The sequence below is a fragment of the Alligator sinensis genome, unplaced genomic scaffold (assembly GCF_000455745.1).
Source record: "Alligator sinensis unplaced genomic scaffold, ASM45574v1 scaffold1269_1, whole genome shotgun sequence".
Taxonomy (NCBI): Eukaryota; Metazoa; Chordata; order Crocodylia; family Alligatoridae; genus Alligator; species Alligator sinensis.
Window position 1 is genome coordinate 320,053 of NW_005843072.1, and position 15,875 is coordinate 335,927.

The 15,875-nt window shown below is 43.3% G+C and overlaps 1 protein-coding gene across 1 annotated transcript in view; it reads left to right on the plus strand.

Annotated features, from left to right (window-relative positions):
* Positions 1-252: 252 nt before the first annotated feature.
* The window catches only part of UNKL (unkempt family like zinc finger), a gene marked incomplete at both ends in the record, with an annotated part of 79,488 nt that continues 63,865 nt past the window's right edge, over positions 253-15,875 (plus strand). The window contains 5 exon segments of the mRNA XM_025193585.1: positions 253-455; positions 921-1,130; positions 11,614-11,790; positions 15,819-15,866; positions 15,868-15,875. The exon segment at positions 15,868-15,875 is cut by the window's right edge and continues 45 nt beyond it. Coding sequence (XP_025049370.1) covers positions 253-455; positions 921-1,130; positions 11,614-11,790; positions 15,819-15,866; positions 15,868-15,875 — 646 coding nt within the window.

Sequence of the window (15,875 nt, forward strand, 5' to 3'; positions counted from 1 at the left end):
CGGGCCCGCTGCAGCCCCTGCGCCCGCCCGCGGCCCTTCCCTGCGCGTCTCGGGACAGCGGGCCCGCGGCGCGGCGCGGAGCGCACTGCTCGGCCGGGGGGGCCTGAGCTGCCCGCCCTTCCCCAGCGCCTTCGCCATCGCGACTAGCCAGGAGCAGCGCAGACACCGGAGCCCTCGGCCCTGCTTGCCTCTGCCGCCACTACCCGTCCCCCGAGGTGCGCAGCCTGGCTGATCACTACCCTCGGCCCTTGACATCCCCAGGAGCCTCCTGCGTTTTGCAGAGAAGATGTGAGCGCACATCTCGGTAGCTCTCCAAGCTCCCGCATCCTGGGAATCGCACCCTGTCCTTTCCCGGCACCTGCCGGTTGCCTCCTCCCGGCCCCCGCGCGCCAGCACGTTGTGCGGGCGGGAAGGGAGCTGCCGTGTCCCTGCCCCACTGCCTGTGCCCAGGAGAGGTGTGTGCAATGTGTGTTCATGTTGTTGGGATACTGTGTTTTAAGGGGCATTTCTAATTCAAAACCTAATGCAGTTATTTGCTAAAGCAGCTCTAGTAGGCGTACAGAGGGAGCCTAAATTCTGATTCACGCGACTTGTTTTGCAATTCTCAAAACAGCTGTATGATTAGGGAAGGTATTCTTACGAACCTGTGACTTTTGACCCAGCATGTCATACAACACACAACTTAGCCCATCTGTGCAGTCTAGAGTTGCATTGTGAGCTTCAGTAGGAATAACTAGTTAAAAGTTAAGTCACCTAATTGGCAGTTAAATGATAAACTATGCATAGAATATATTACTTTGCATAGGATGCATCTGTACAGTCCTTTACGGGCTGCACATATTGAATTATCAAGTGCCCTTTTAAAACTCTTACGTGTGCCTCCAATAAGATAAACTTGTAACACAGTTTAATTTTTTTAGGTATCTAAAGGAATTTAGGACAGAGCAGTGCCCCCTATTTTTGCAGCACAAGTGTACCCAGCACAGACCATTTACCTGTTTTCATTGGCATTTCCTAAATCAGCGTCGTCGTAGACCCATACGAAGGCGTGATGGGACTTTTAACTACAGTCCAGATGTTTATTGTACAAAATATGATGAGACCACAGGCATCTGTCCAGATGGAGATGAGTAAGTGCTTTTTTTTTTGCTGTATAGGCCTTTGCAACATTATCACTGACTTCTTAGAGATTAATTTCTACTTATGGGACGCCAATGCTTTTTGTTCTCTAAACCTCATTGGAGTTTATCAGCTTTCACTTATTTTCCCCTAGTATAAATGGCTTGCTAGCTTTTTTCCTTGGGAGGTGAAGGGGGAATATGCTCTTAAAAAAAAATAAAGCACATGCTGCTTAAATCATCTAGTGCATACTTTTGTACGTGTGTAGGGTTTCCATATGGACAGAGGAATCAATGTGAATGGATTCTAATATAGGTGTAGGGCCAGAAACACTGATTTTATGCCATTATTATTTTTAAACAATGTCCAACATATAAGAAGTTGCTTTTTGTTAATATTATTTTCGTTACCTCTCTGGTTGTAGTTGGGCATAACAAGCTGTGTACTGTCAAAAAAAACACGTGCACCATTTTTTAAATAAAACATTTATGAAGAGCATATATATAGTTATAAAAAAGTTCTGTTTTTCAGATTTGGTTCTTCCCATTTTAGGAGATTTGTATATGGATGTGCATACCTTATCTATTCATCAGTAGTGATGAACAAGTAGTGATAAAAAATTTAAAGCATTCCTTATTTAAATGTTTTTTATTATTTGAATTATAATATGTTTAATAAACTTGTTTTAAAATGAAATTTGAATGTAATACAAATATATCAATGCCCCAGGTGCATATAATCTTTTAAGGTAGTGTAAGAGTGATGTTGTAGCCATGATGTTCCAGAAATTATTTGAGGGGCAAGGATTTCTTAGAGTAATGTCTCTTCTTGGACCAACCATGTAGTTGGAATAAAGTTAAGCTTTTGAATGCCAGGCATTCTTCCTCAGGTCTGATCACAAGGAGCCAGGCACAGCATAAACCCATAGAAGTATAGTGTTTTATTTATATAAAATATTTTAACAAACTTAAGTAAAAAAAGCTAGACTTGTTGAATGTATTTGAGAATTTTCTCAGAGTGACCTGCAATGGTCAGTTTAGTATACTGACTGCAGTTAATTCCTGTCTTCAGTAAATCATTGGTAATATATATGGAACATGCTTTGATAAGAAAAATTGATGATCTAAAACATCAGGTTAAGTTTACTATAAATAATTTTTTTATGCTGGTGTGTGTGATTAAATTCTAGTAAGATCTTTGATACCGATCATGAGCAGAAACTCAGTTACCCAGTAAAAAGCAGGTATTTCATATCATTCACCATTTTCTCAGGATGCTAGTAATATACAATAAATAAAATACATAATTACCCTTAGCTAGCAGAAAAGATATGCTAAATATATTTTAAAGGCAGTTGTAAATCCATATATTTAGAGTTAATCAACTAATAAGAAAAAGCCTTTCTTAAGAATATAACCTGAACTGCAAAATGGAAAAGTTAATTGGAATCAGTTATTTCAATCAAGTCTCCTCGCTTGATGAAAATTACCTATGATTTAAATCCGTCTGCCGTGGGATTCATTAATGATTTCTTTGTTAAAAGTTGGTTTTCTGGTCCAGTGTTTGGTATAGTGACTTTCTCCAGTTACATGTCTGAACAAGTGTCTTGTTGACTGAAAACTGTGGTTATATTAGATAACTACATAAGGATAAATGCAGAATGCTTCATCTGGGGAGAAGTAATTAGTGACATGAATCTAGGTTAGGAGGAGATGTCCTGGCCAGCACGATGGCTGAAAGGGACCTCGGGGTTATAGTTGATCACAGGATGAACATGAGCGGCCAGTGCAACCCTGTAGTCAGGAGAGCTAATAGCACACTGGGATGCATTAGCCAATGCGTTGTGAGCAGGGCTAAGGAAGTGATACTTCCTTTCTACTCGGTGCTGGTGAGACCCCAGCTGCAGTACTGTGTCCAGCTATGGGCACTGCACTTTGTGGAAAGACATGGAGAATCTTGAAAGGGTCTGGAGGACAATCCTTATGTGGAGAGACTAAAGGATCTGGTACTGTTCAGCCCGAGGAGAAGAAGACTGAGGGGGGAGTTGGTGGCTGTCTATAAGTATGCGAGGGGTGACTGTTGGGAGGTGGGAGAAAAACTGCTCACTAGGGTGCCGTCGGGATATCACCGTGTATGGACCCGGACCTCTGTGTCTCGTTGACATTCACTTGCTGTTCTTATGCTGGACAGACTCCAGTCAGTCAGTTAGGTTGGTGCTCCTCTCAGTTCTCACCTGCCATGACTTGATGAATTGATTGAATTGGGGAGGGGTGATGGCTCCCTGACCTGGAGCTGACTGCCGCCGGTCAGAATGTAAGGATGGGCAAAAGGAAAAAACCCTCCTTGCAAAACAAAGGAAAACGGTGGGGGGGAGACCTGATGCGTCTGTTTATCCACTTTTCCCCATGATGCCAGGGTTCGTAGTGGCTGATATCCCTCCTCTTCTCATTCAGTCCACAAGTTCCCGATTGCTGAAGCCGCGATTGGGCGGTTTTTTTCCCTTTGATAATTGACATCTTGCTGGCTCAATTAACTGCCTGCTGCAGTCAATGAATGTGGAAATGCTTTTTCCGAGCTCTATAGACCCAGTGGGTCTGCTGCCCCATTCCCAGGGACTTCAGTCCAGACTGGCAGGTGTGCAATTTCCCTCTCTGCTGACCCCTTCTCCTCTTTACCTTCCTCCTTCCTGCCAGTGTACAGAGCCAGAAATAGCTCCCAGAGACTTGACTGAACCAATCCGGCTCGCCTGGCTGGCTGGTAAGGCTGAGCCTGGGCAGATTGGAAGCTCCCTCCGGAGCATGGTCATGCTGCTACTGCTGGATGTGCCCCTCTGGCCGGGGAGTTTCTCTGGGCAGGTAGCCTCGATCTTCTCACAGGTGCCACAAGGGAGGACAAGGAGCAATGGCCATAAACGGTTAGAGGATGGTTTCAGGTTGGATGTAAGGAAGAACTTCTTTACAGTAAGGGTGACCAGACTCTGGAATAGACTTTCCAAGGAGGTGGTGCAGTCCCCAACCTTGGAAGTCTTAAAGAGGGGACTGGACAGACATCTTGCTGGGATCACTTGATCTCTGCAGTATTCCTGCCCAGAGCAGGGAGGTTGGACTTTATGATCTTTCAAGGTCCCTTCCAGCCATTAATTTCTATGATTCTAGATACCTGATAACTAGCAGATCTTGAGTTATAAAAGTTTAATATAATTAGAAATAGTAGTTAATCTTAATCTGCATGGGTATATTTCACTGCTAAGCTCCATCTTGAAAATCCCAGCCAATGTCAATGAATCCTGTTTGTCCACCTGCCTCATTATTTTCAGTTGGCAATTTATTTGGGGTTATTGTGGTAGAAAAGGGGGCTTTAAAAGGCAGTGTGATGGTTTGTGTAACTATGTAGAGAGATGTTCCACAGTCAAAAGGGCAGCGTAAAAGAATGTGAAGGTTTTGGGGAGAAATGGGCAACTGGTCATATAAATAAGGTCAAAATGTTTCCTTTTTTAATTTTGAAAATCCTACAACTTTTTGTATTTTGATTTGTATTTACCATTTTTATTTATTTTTTACTTAATTTTTAAAAAGTTCTCATGGTTGTCCATTTCATAATCTGTCAGTTGATAAGAAAATAGTCTCTTTCTGGTTAGATGCAATGTCTCTTTAAAATTAAAGTGACTTTTAATAATGCTTATACATGGAAAGATGCTTAAAAAAAAACCAGTAATTAAGATGTGTCACTAGTTGGTTTAGGCAATTTAGCAAAAATATATCTTTAACTCATGTCCTTCATTTCCTCTTGTTTTATTCTCATTTTTCAATTTAGTCAATTGGTGTCAGGTCAGATCTGCTTACATGTGAATGTCCAAGTCGGGATAGCATTTGGCCCACAGGACTGAATACTGTGGTTAGATATGTCTGGCCTAACCCTTGTACCCACAGGAAGCATCTTTGGCTTCTAGACGGATTCCACAGATATTACAGTCTATCTGCACAAATTCCATGCAAGATCACACTCTAAAGGCCCTTAAAGTTGTAGGATCAAACTGTTTGGACCATGGTCACATTTTCCACTTATACTTTGCGGAGGCCTAGTCCAGTGGTTCTTAACCTTTTTAGACCTGAGGCACACCTCTCGGTTGGCTCAAGGCACGCCTTGAAAAATGCCAGCTCTTCGCTTTCGCTCATTTTTTTAACTACAGAAAAACAGCAGAGCCGTTCTTTTGTTGCAAAGAACTCGGCCCACTACAGGTCAGGATGTTTTTAACATTGTGGGCTCCTGTATGGCATCTCTAGATTTATCTTGTGAATCACGTTTGCCCACCTCACAGTATTAACTTTGTGTAGCATCTTAAAAGGCTCTCTGGATACCTTGGGGTACTATGACACCCTGGTTGAGAATCGTTGGTCCAGAAAAAAGATGGATTTTGAGGCAGCCTTTTGAAGGGCCGTTGGCTGGAAAAGATTCCGTGTATCAAGGCTACAGAAAAGGGTGTTGTAGTAATGAAGACACATGAGACCCTGAGCAGTCACCATATTTTCTCATGTACACATGTCTTCAAATAAGACATGCATCTCATTTTTGAAAGGCAGAATGAAATAAAAAGGATCTTTCCTTATAGCAAGTGAGTAGCAGCAGCTAGGAAGTGGAACTTGCTCCTTGTTCTGCTTCTGTGGATCTTGTGCAGAGTTACGTTTGCTTTCGCTTGGCAGAAACTTAAGCAGCAGAAACTTTTGTCACCATATTTCCTTATAATGTGTGGTTTCCTAATTTCCAACAGCTGTTTTTTGGTAAAAAGGCATGTCTTGTATATGAGAGAGTATGGTATTTTTCTGTGTTTTTTGGATAGAAAAGACTGCATCCTAGAGATGTTATGCATAAATACTCTGACAGATTTAGACATGGTCTTGATATGAGGGGATAGAATTTGGTTTGAGTTGAAGATGGTGCTCAGATTACAAGCCTGAGTTTGCAAGGAGGGTGGTAAGGCACACAGTGATCAAGGAGATCATGTAGACTGCGTAGTAACTGGTAGTGGCCACTTATTCCCAAGCAGACACCAAAAGGACAGGACAGAATTCCAGGGGGTGGTCTGGAGTAAAGATTATTGATCTGAAATGTCAACAGACAAGATAGTTGTTGGATTTGAGTTTTCCAGTGAGATCATAATAGAGATGGAGAAGAGAGAGGATCAAAGATGGAGTGGGAGAAGAGAGAGGAATCAATAAGAGCACCCCCCTTCCCCCACGAAAAGCTGAAGGAAGCGAGGTAGGATGGATTTGCTGAGGAGTGGTTGAGAGGAAGGAGTTAGACCTAGGGGACTGTTCATGTTTCTGTCGACATGTATGCAGAAGGCCATTGTCCCTGATCGCAGCACTCTGCAGCGATTTCTTATGACTGTCTTAGGGTGTGGCCAGGTGTACAGTTATACCAGTGCAAATGGGATAGAGGTTTTTCTCCTTGGAAATCCTTCACAAAGGGTAGCAAAACCTTGCTAATTAGCCCTCGAGTGAAATGAGGAAAACATACTGTAGTTTTGTTTCCCTGACTGCAGATTAGGAGTAGACAGGTGAACAGCTGGATCAGTTGCAGTTGCACTGTACTAAGTCCTCCCCAGCGGTGTGACCTGGGGTGGGAGAGAAGGGTACCAGGCTGGGTGCACAGACCCTGTGCTTCTGCTGTAGCAGCAGCGAGGAACTTTTATGAGTTCCCAGAGCTGGTTAGATTTTTGCAACCGTGCCCCCCTCTGTCCCAGTGCTTAGTGGCACCTCCCCCAACCCCAGCTTCTGGTCCTCCACAGCTTTCGTTTTACAGCTCTGTATTTCATTTGTTCACACATTTCTGTCTTCTAAAACTTGAATTATGTTGTATTGAAATGCAGTTTCTATTTGGGCTGAGTGAATTGTGGTGTTGTAGCAGTGATGATCCAGGGAATATGTAAAGTTTTATTTTGTAATATCTTTTTCTGGACTAACTATTGCTGGAAATGTTAACTAGCAAATTTACAGTTGCGGTTGCGCTTTTGTCTCGCTTGTCCTGCACACAGATCCAAGGGCACGTGCAGTTAAGCTAATTGCTTACCTGATGAGTTACTATTAGTCTGTTTCCTGTTTTCCTCTTAGGTCAGGGTGGGCAAGATACAATTCACGGGCCAGATCTGGCCTGCCAGGCACTTTCATCTGGCCCACAGCACCCACCAATGAATTGTACCCCTCCCAGCCCTTCCACCCACATATACACACGCCCCCAGCATACCCTGTTGTGCCTCGCTCCCACCCTTGTGGGTGGAAGGGCCCAGCCTAGCCAGCACGCAGCTTCCAGGCAGGCCTGCTGCTGTAGCCACCAGAGACCTGCTTGGCTTCCCTGGCATCCTGCTCACTCCGGGCAGCAGGTAGGGAAGCGGTGGGGGCAGGGCAGAGCTGCAGCTGGGCAGGAGCATGGGACTTGGGCTGGCAGTAGTGTGGAGCTGGTGCCCAGGAGGCGCGGTGGCAGTGCGGAGCTTGGGTGGGCAGTGTGTGGGTGTGGGGGGTTGTGGGGACCCCCCCACACACACACCCCTCCAGTGGCACACAGCCCTGGCAGGCAGCGCAGCAGCAGCAGCAGCAGCAGGTGTGAGTGCTCATGCCCAGCACATGGCTTCAGCCAGCGCTTCACATCATGGCAAGGAGCACCGCACATGTGCAGCCCCTGCACTCATGCCACGGGTGGGAAGCTCCATGCACTGATGCCAGCTGCCTTCCCTGCCGCATAGGTCCCGGGGAGTGCTGGAGATAGATGACCCAATAGGGGCTGTGCTCCTTGCTGTGATGTGCAGTGCTGGCTGGAGCCGTGCGCCGCTGGGCACCAGTGCCCAAGCTGTTGTGTGGGGGGGGGTCCTCACTCTCCTCCACCTTCCCTCATACCCCACAAATGCCATACACCCTAACCTGGCCCCCACAACCTCCCAACATACCCTAGGCCCTGTCCCCCCAGCCACACCCCCTCACAAACCCCCTCCAAGCACATCATATGTGTTTCCCCACAAAAATGGAGAAAAATGTGAATTGCTGATTTTAATTGAGAAACATGTCGATTTTCCACTTCTGTAAAGAGCTTTCCAGGCTTGGGCTCCCTGTCCTGCTGCCCTTCTCCTGGCCTTCCACAGCCCGCGGGGGGGTGGGGACCTGGTGCAGCAGGGCAGAGCGGGGCTGGGTAGAGAAACTCTTAGTCCCAACAAGCCGTGTATTGCCCTGGCAAAGCACTCGCTGCACACTCGGCAGTATGGGGTTGTGCACTGCGGAGCAGGCAGGGGCCTCTTCACCAGGGCAGTGCAGAGCTTGCAGGAGCAAGGTGCCTCCCCACCCAACTGCAAGGAGCCCACCCACACCCCATGCATAGATCTTGGGGGCATGGGTCTGCCCTACCTGAGCCTGCAGCAGGCAGCTCACCCCCCCCCCATGGGGTCTGCTTCAGCCATGCTGCCCACAGAGGAGTGGGGAGCAGGGCTTCCTACTCCACTATGCTGCAGCTGCCACTGCCTTCCACAGGTGGCATCCAGGGCTCAGGGCTGCAGATCTGGGTAGGCTTCCATATTGCTTTAAAATTGTAACTATATTAATAAAACATTGTGTTCAATTGATACCTATATATATAGTGGCATTTCATTTTGATCGTGGATTTGGGGGATTTTATCAGAGAATTTTATTTGTGACTTTTTTTAAACAAAACCAGAATTCTTGCTTATAATGCTGAGCTTTTACAGCATGAGAATTTAGAAATGACACACCCCTGTCCCTCACATGCTTAGTTTGCTAAGCAGTTGTGATTGTTTGTGTGCGTGTCACAGTATTCATATATAACAGTTTGGGGATATCTAATCTAATTTGTATATGCTCAAAATGATAAAGTTATGGTGTTTTTTCCAACTAAAAATATGCCATCTGTTTCCTCCAATTCAGTGTAATGATACTGAGTACAGTGCTGATGTTTCTTTATGATATTAGGTTAGCATTCAGTGTAATCATGTTTTTTCAGCCTTTATAGTATTCCAAAAGCATTACATACAAAATAGATTTGATTACCACACCTTGGAATCGGTGTGCTTTTGTTCCGACAGGTGTTTGATTAAGAGATTTTTTTTAAAATGCAGTGTAAAACAGGCAAATATTTTATTGGTGTTGCCAGAAATGTAGCACACAAGAACTAGTGCATCAAGCAGGTGATGTGTCTGTCATTTTAATTCAAAATAGCAACCTTGTTTAAGACTCTGTCACGTTGGTTTCTATTTGAATGAAATAGATTTTTAAGGGCTTATAATCCTGAAATGTGGAGTGGCAAATCAGTGGCACTTGTAATGCTCTCTTTGTTTATGTAACTGTATCTTATGTCTTTTCTTAATGCATTGAGTGGTATCAAGTGTGGATAAGAGCAAGTTACCTGTTAGTAACAGTGGAAGTGCTCTTGTGTCTGAAGTGATGGGGCATTGGCTTTTCATGCTGAAGGTCCAGCTGACAAGGCTGTTGACAACTGTAGTATCTGTCTCCAGTACATAGCATGTACATTACCATGCTCTTTCCTATTCATACAACATTATGTAGGTGTTTCCATTTGGAATGGATAGTTTTCATTTTCTTCTGGCCTCCTTTTGGAGTTGTGCCTCTGCTGCTCACAGGAGTAGCAAGTAAAGTTTGTTTAGTTCCCAGTTGCTGCTGCTTTTACTAAATAAGGGCTCTGCTGTGGAACCATCCTGTGCAAAACCATCCTATGATGATACAATCAATATTCTAATGGTCTTCCCTATATGTAGCAATTCCGGCTGGGGTAGATTACAGCCATGCTGTTCATACACAAATTATTCCCCTCAGAGCCCAGCCAGAACACTAAAGTGAGTGGCAGAAGGATTGCATACATGTTCACCATTTGCGCTTAACTATTCTCCCTGGATTCTTTGTGTTAAGAAAAGCAGTGCCAGCTTCTTGACAGAAGGAAAAGGAGAGACTCTTGGAGAAGTATAACGACACGCTCAAGGAATAGCTGGGTTGTTCTGAAGTACTAGTTGCTAAAACACAGAACCAAGTATTTCAGAGGCAGCACGTTTGGTCCTTGGATTTGGGATATGCCTTTCATTTCAGGCTGACTGAGGGAGCTGCAGCACTGAACTACAGACATATTCAGCCGTCAACTATCAAGTAACTTCTTTTGTAGTGGTGGGACCATTGCACTCTTCCTGGGATTTCTCAAGTGTATTTTAACAACCCTTGCAGTGGCACATTGACAACTGTTGTCCTCCTGCTTTGCCTGTAGCAGGTTAGGGTGCTTTTGGTGTCTTTGGGCAATATGCCTTGTAGTTGTGCAACAGGTATTGATTGTGTAGTTTTAGAAATAGGTTAGACAGGGACTTTTATGGGATGGTTTTGGATAGGGATGACCCTGCCTTGAGTAGGGGGTTGGACTAGATGTGACCTCCAGAGTGCCCTTCCAGCCCTACTTTTCTGTGATTTTATAAAACAGAAAGGATGAAGCCTTTCAAGGTACTGAGCACCTACAGCACACATGCATTCGAGTGAATTAAAACTGTCTTAAGATTGCTGAAAATTCATTTGCTTCCTTTTAAATGCCAGATTTGGGGACCTAACTGATTTGAAAAAGAATAAATGGTTAATGTCTTCAAAGTGACTCATAGATTCATAGATTGTATGGCTTGAAGGGACCTTGGAAGATCATTGGGTCCAGCCTCCTGCACCAAGCAGGAAAGATAGCTGGGGCTCAGGTGACCCCAGCAAGTTGACTGTCTAGTCTTAGCTTGAAGATTTCCAGGGTAAGTGATTGCACTACCTCTGAAGGCAGCTTATTCCACAGTCTGGACACCCTGGCTGCAAAGAAGTTTTTATCATTGACATATAATTGACATTATCCTTTCAGTCTTATTTTAGTAAAATTGTCCTAGATTTCCTCTAAAATAGTTCAAAGCATTCCATGCCTAGAAAGTAGGGGAAGCATTAGAAAAAAAGTATCTTGTTGTATATAGGTACTCTATGACTTGATATGAACATAGCATTCTTAAGGAAGGGAAAAAAAGATAAAATAAAGTGGCTTTCTACACCTTTAAAAATAGAATTGCTCTGAGCCTGCATCATTATGGCAGATAAAAATGCTATAGTCCAATCAGTGGCAGCTTTTTATAATAGTACTAATTATTCCATTAAGATTCATAGATGTTAGGGTCGGAAGGGACCTCAATAGATCGTCGAGTCCGACCCCCATTAAGGATGTCTTGTGATTAAACATATGATGAATGCTTTTTTTAATTTAGCAGAAAAAAGAGCAAAATTTTCTAAGGCTTTTTTTTGTTTAAAGCCATATACTATGAAGTAAAAATGTTTATTGTTTAAAAGTACTTCCATCTAAAGAGAGCTTCAGTATTACCAAAACAAAACAAAAAACCACCAGGGAAAGCAGTGGTAAAATGTTGGATTAAGTATTTAAATGCAGTCCCATGTATTATTTTTCTTCCTTTCCTTTATGCAGTTGTCCTTATTTGCATCGAACAACAGGGGATACAGAGAGGAAATACCATCTCAGATATTACAAGACTGGAACGTGTATTCACGAAACAGATGCTCGGGGTCATTGTGTGAAGAATGGACTCCACTGTGCCTTTGCCCATGGGCCTCATGACCTTAGACCACCAGTATATGATATAAGGTATCCTTTTTAAAAAAGAATAAAAAGCTATCAGTTCTAGTTAATAGGAGACCATTATCCTGTAACGTTCTAGTTGGCCAGCATTAAATGTTCACTTTCCAAAATACAGTAAACTTTTCAGTCAGATGTATTAACTTTGCAGCATTACTGTAAATGTTAAATGAATCCTCATGTAACATTAAGATTATAACCTTAAACACATTAAGAAACTAATGTGGTTAGGATTTTAGAGAAATAGAAATTTATCCGCAAATGAAGTGTCTTGCATAGTTACAATTACATTATATGCAGAAGGCTGGGATACTTTGCTTTTTTGCCATGATGCCTTGTGAATTTTCTTATGCTGCTTCTATCCGTGTGCGCGCGCACGCGCACACACACACACACACACACACACACTATTTTCCAGCTTCCCAGTTTGTCACATGACATTTGGGTTACATGCAATGTCTTCCTTTGATTTATTTTTATTTTCCCCCTTATAAAAGGTCAGTGCTCGCTGATGTTTTCTGAGGTGTGAGGAGGAGGCAACCAAAATGTGACGTTGCATGATTAGGAGAGCAATTTAGTAACGGTTACTTTTGACTTTAGAAGAGGTTTGAGACCCTGGGGAACAAACAAGCAGAAGGAAAATCATATCTTGTGGTAAACAGGAAGAATCTTATAAAAGGAGCTATACGGTTCTACAATGTTTTCCCTGCCTGCCTGCCTGCTTGCTTGGAACACCCTTGTATGTTCCTGTGGGGATGATCCAGAGTAGGGAGGAGAGTGTAGGAGAAGGAAAGACCAGAGTACTAAGAGCAGAATTGCTGTAGTGATGATGTCAGTGGAGGGACATCCGGATCTCAGTGAGAGCCAGGAGCAGGAAATAAAAGGATTATGGAGAGGTGTGATCTTTCTCGACACAGTGGGCATTTCCAACGGAGCAGAAAGAAAAAAGTAGGGACAGGTATGAAGCTTGAAAGGAGTCAACCTTGGGATTGAGATGATGGGGGAAGGTGGAGGAAAAGACGGTTGGGATTAAGAAAGGACCAGGATTGGAGCTGATGTAGCTGAAGTTAAGGAGAAGAATGCAGTGGAATGTGGGACATAAATCTGGGAAAGTGAAAGGAGGTGGGAGGTAATTGCGTATTTGAGGGCAAATTGGACTAATGGGAGATAAAGATGGGCATGGTTGGTAGAGTGCAGGTATGAAGGGATAGTAATCTATTGGATGCTTCACTCTCATTTACTTCTGTGGAAGCTAGGCATCTTAACTTTTAAATGAGTCTGTCAGTGTCACCAGCAGTCTCAGGCATCTGAAAATAGAGTCCAGATTTCTCAAGGCAGTGTTTCATTAAAGTTTGTTTTTCAACTGTAGCATCATTCCAGCGCAACATTTGCACACTCTACAATCCCAAAAAAATGTTTGGAAGTTCACTAATATCTTTCCCTCTCTGGGAACCGGCATAAGTTTGTAGGATCTTCATCTTGTCCTAGTAAAACTCTTAAAACAGTCTCCTTTTGAGATGGGCATTATTAGTTCTGTTGTCTGTGATCTTTGTGATGAGAGAGGATAAAATCAGCAAGCTCCAGACTTTCATTATGACTCTCCTTATAAAGTCTTCTGTTATTGTGCTGTTGTTTATTGAAGTAATCCCTAGGGGTTTCAGCTGAAGTCAGGATATTATTATGCCAGGTTTTGTACAAATAAGTAATTGGAAACTTCTAGATTTTACGGGATTTGGGCAGATAAGGACATCTTCATCCCAAATTATTGTATACAATGCTTATTGATTTTCTCCTGAATCAAATCCTCAGTTTATCTTCCCACAAATTCACGTTCATTGCCAAAAAAAGTCAATTTACAAATAACAGATATGAAGAGGGCTCTTGTTTACTGCATTATTAGAACAAAGGTACTGGGATGACACTTTTAGGACCAAATAGTTTCCTCCTGCTGCAGTTATAGTAATAAATTGTTAGTAAAGACATATGTTGTCTTTCCTCTATTTGCACTTCATGAGAATCTGACCTGATTTTTGAGAACAGGAGGACCTAATGTTCTTCTAGTGCTTGTTCACACAGATTCCAGGCTTGATATGCATGCAATGTGTGATTGGACTCTGAATAGCAATATCTGTCATGGCCATGCCTAGTCCCCTCACTTCCTCTAGGATAACATAACCAAATGTGTAAGGGGCAGGAGATTGCAATGACTACTTGCTTCCTCCTTACTTTGTGTGGAGCAAGATGGAACACCAGCAGTGTCTGCATTTCTGTGACACAGTGATGTAGCTTTCCTGCTTATGGGACTTGAATCTTTTTTGTTTCAGTATGTAGCTTTAGATTTCCTTATTGTGTAAAACACTCCCACATGCATTATCAGAAAAGAAGAGTGAACTTGCATGAGCTCTAGTCCTGACTACCCTTTCCTCTTCAGGGGGTACCTCTGCCATCATGGCAGACTCCATGTGTCTTGAAATCAAACACTGTCCATCATGTGGTTCTGCCATAGTGATCAACAAAGTTCATTCACAGTTTGATGTCCCTGGGAGAGGCCATGTTCCAGATGACTATTCTGTGTGCCATTCATCCTCCAGAAGGGCCTTCAGGAAAAGGAAATCTGAAGCTGTTCTTACTGATGATGTCTATACAGTCTGCGGCTTCCATCTCCAAGAAGTCCAGGAAAGATCAACCTACCTCAACACCAGTCAACTGTGGTTCCTCTAGCCCCAGAGTTAATTGCCATACATTTCACTTTTCTATTGCCTTGGTACCCTCAAACGTGAAGAAAGAAACACCACAGCCAATGGTCTAGATGTTGGCCCCTATACTTAGGCAAGTTCTTAGATTTTTGCCTCAGAGTTTCTTCTAGAGGATTTGACACTGAAAAGCAAGCCAGCACAGGTGGGTTCCTGCATTTGAAAAAGGCTTGAGTGTCTCTCAAAGAAATGTTCGGCATCTTCACCACCTTATCAAGGCTCCAAGTTCTCCTTCCTTGGCAATAGATGTCCTTTTACTGGACATTCTTGCAAACTGACCATTTGCAATACCACCCAGCCTTTCCATTGGACTGGTGGATTTCTTGAGATCACCGCTTTTCAATAATCAAGAGGGAAAGCCCAGTAACTGCCCTAACTCCTGGATCCAATATGATGTGCACCTGACTCCAGGAAAGATCAGTGGAAGAAGCTTAATCTTTCTCTTTATCCTCCTCATGGAATACCAAGGGCTCTCCTCCTAGTCCCTTTCTCCATATTGGGTAGTGCAAGGGGAGTCCAGAAGGAAGTGACTGGAGAACTTCCCAAAGGAGCACAAAAAGGGAACTTAGGTCTTTCAAGAAGTGACATCCTGAGATCCCTGCTGGTTTGTCACCAGGAATGAAGTCTACATGGGAAAACATTTAAAGAAGAAAGATATGTCCTTTGCTTTATGGCAGCTACAGTTCTTTGAGTTGTATAATTCACACAGATTCCAAAGCTTCTCTCCATCTAAGACTCTGTTCTGGGGTTCTGTACTGGCAAAAGAGCTGAGAGGTGGTTGCAGCCACCGCATCCCTTATGCTGCACCTGGAGGATCTGAGGGAAGCAGGCATGGTCACAATGAATGCAGCTATTCAAAAAGAATTTGATCTTATGACTATGGGGGACATGCACATCAAAAACAGAGTCTGTGTGGGCAACATATCTCTAAGAACAGAAGCTACTGCAAGGTAAGTAACTTGTTTCTGTCATAATCTAAAACCTTTTAATCCTTTTTCTTCAGTTTTGGCATTTGCAGCATCTTCCAATTTAATTTCATTTGAAAATTTCTTTAATATGCTGTTGACATTCCACTTCTACCAACTGAAGGTGTTAGCTGCAAGTGTATCCAGTCTCAGTCTTGTTTCTTTCTGTATGATGCTCATTCCTGTACTACCACCCATCATTATTCTTTAGTTGGCATGAATTAGGAATTCATTTCCATAACACCAGAATTTCACCCACAGTGCATAGGTTTCATTAATTTACACAGTGGGGTAAGATATATTCTGTTCTTCATTTCAGGGAACTGCAAGCACAGGAAGCCTTGCAGAATGGACAGCTTGGAGGAGGTGGAGAAGG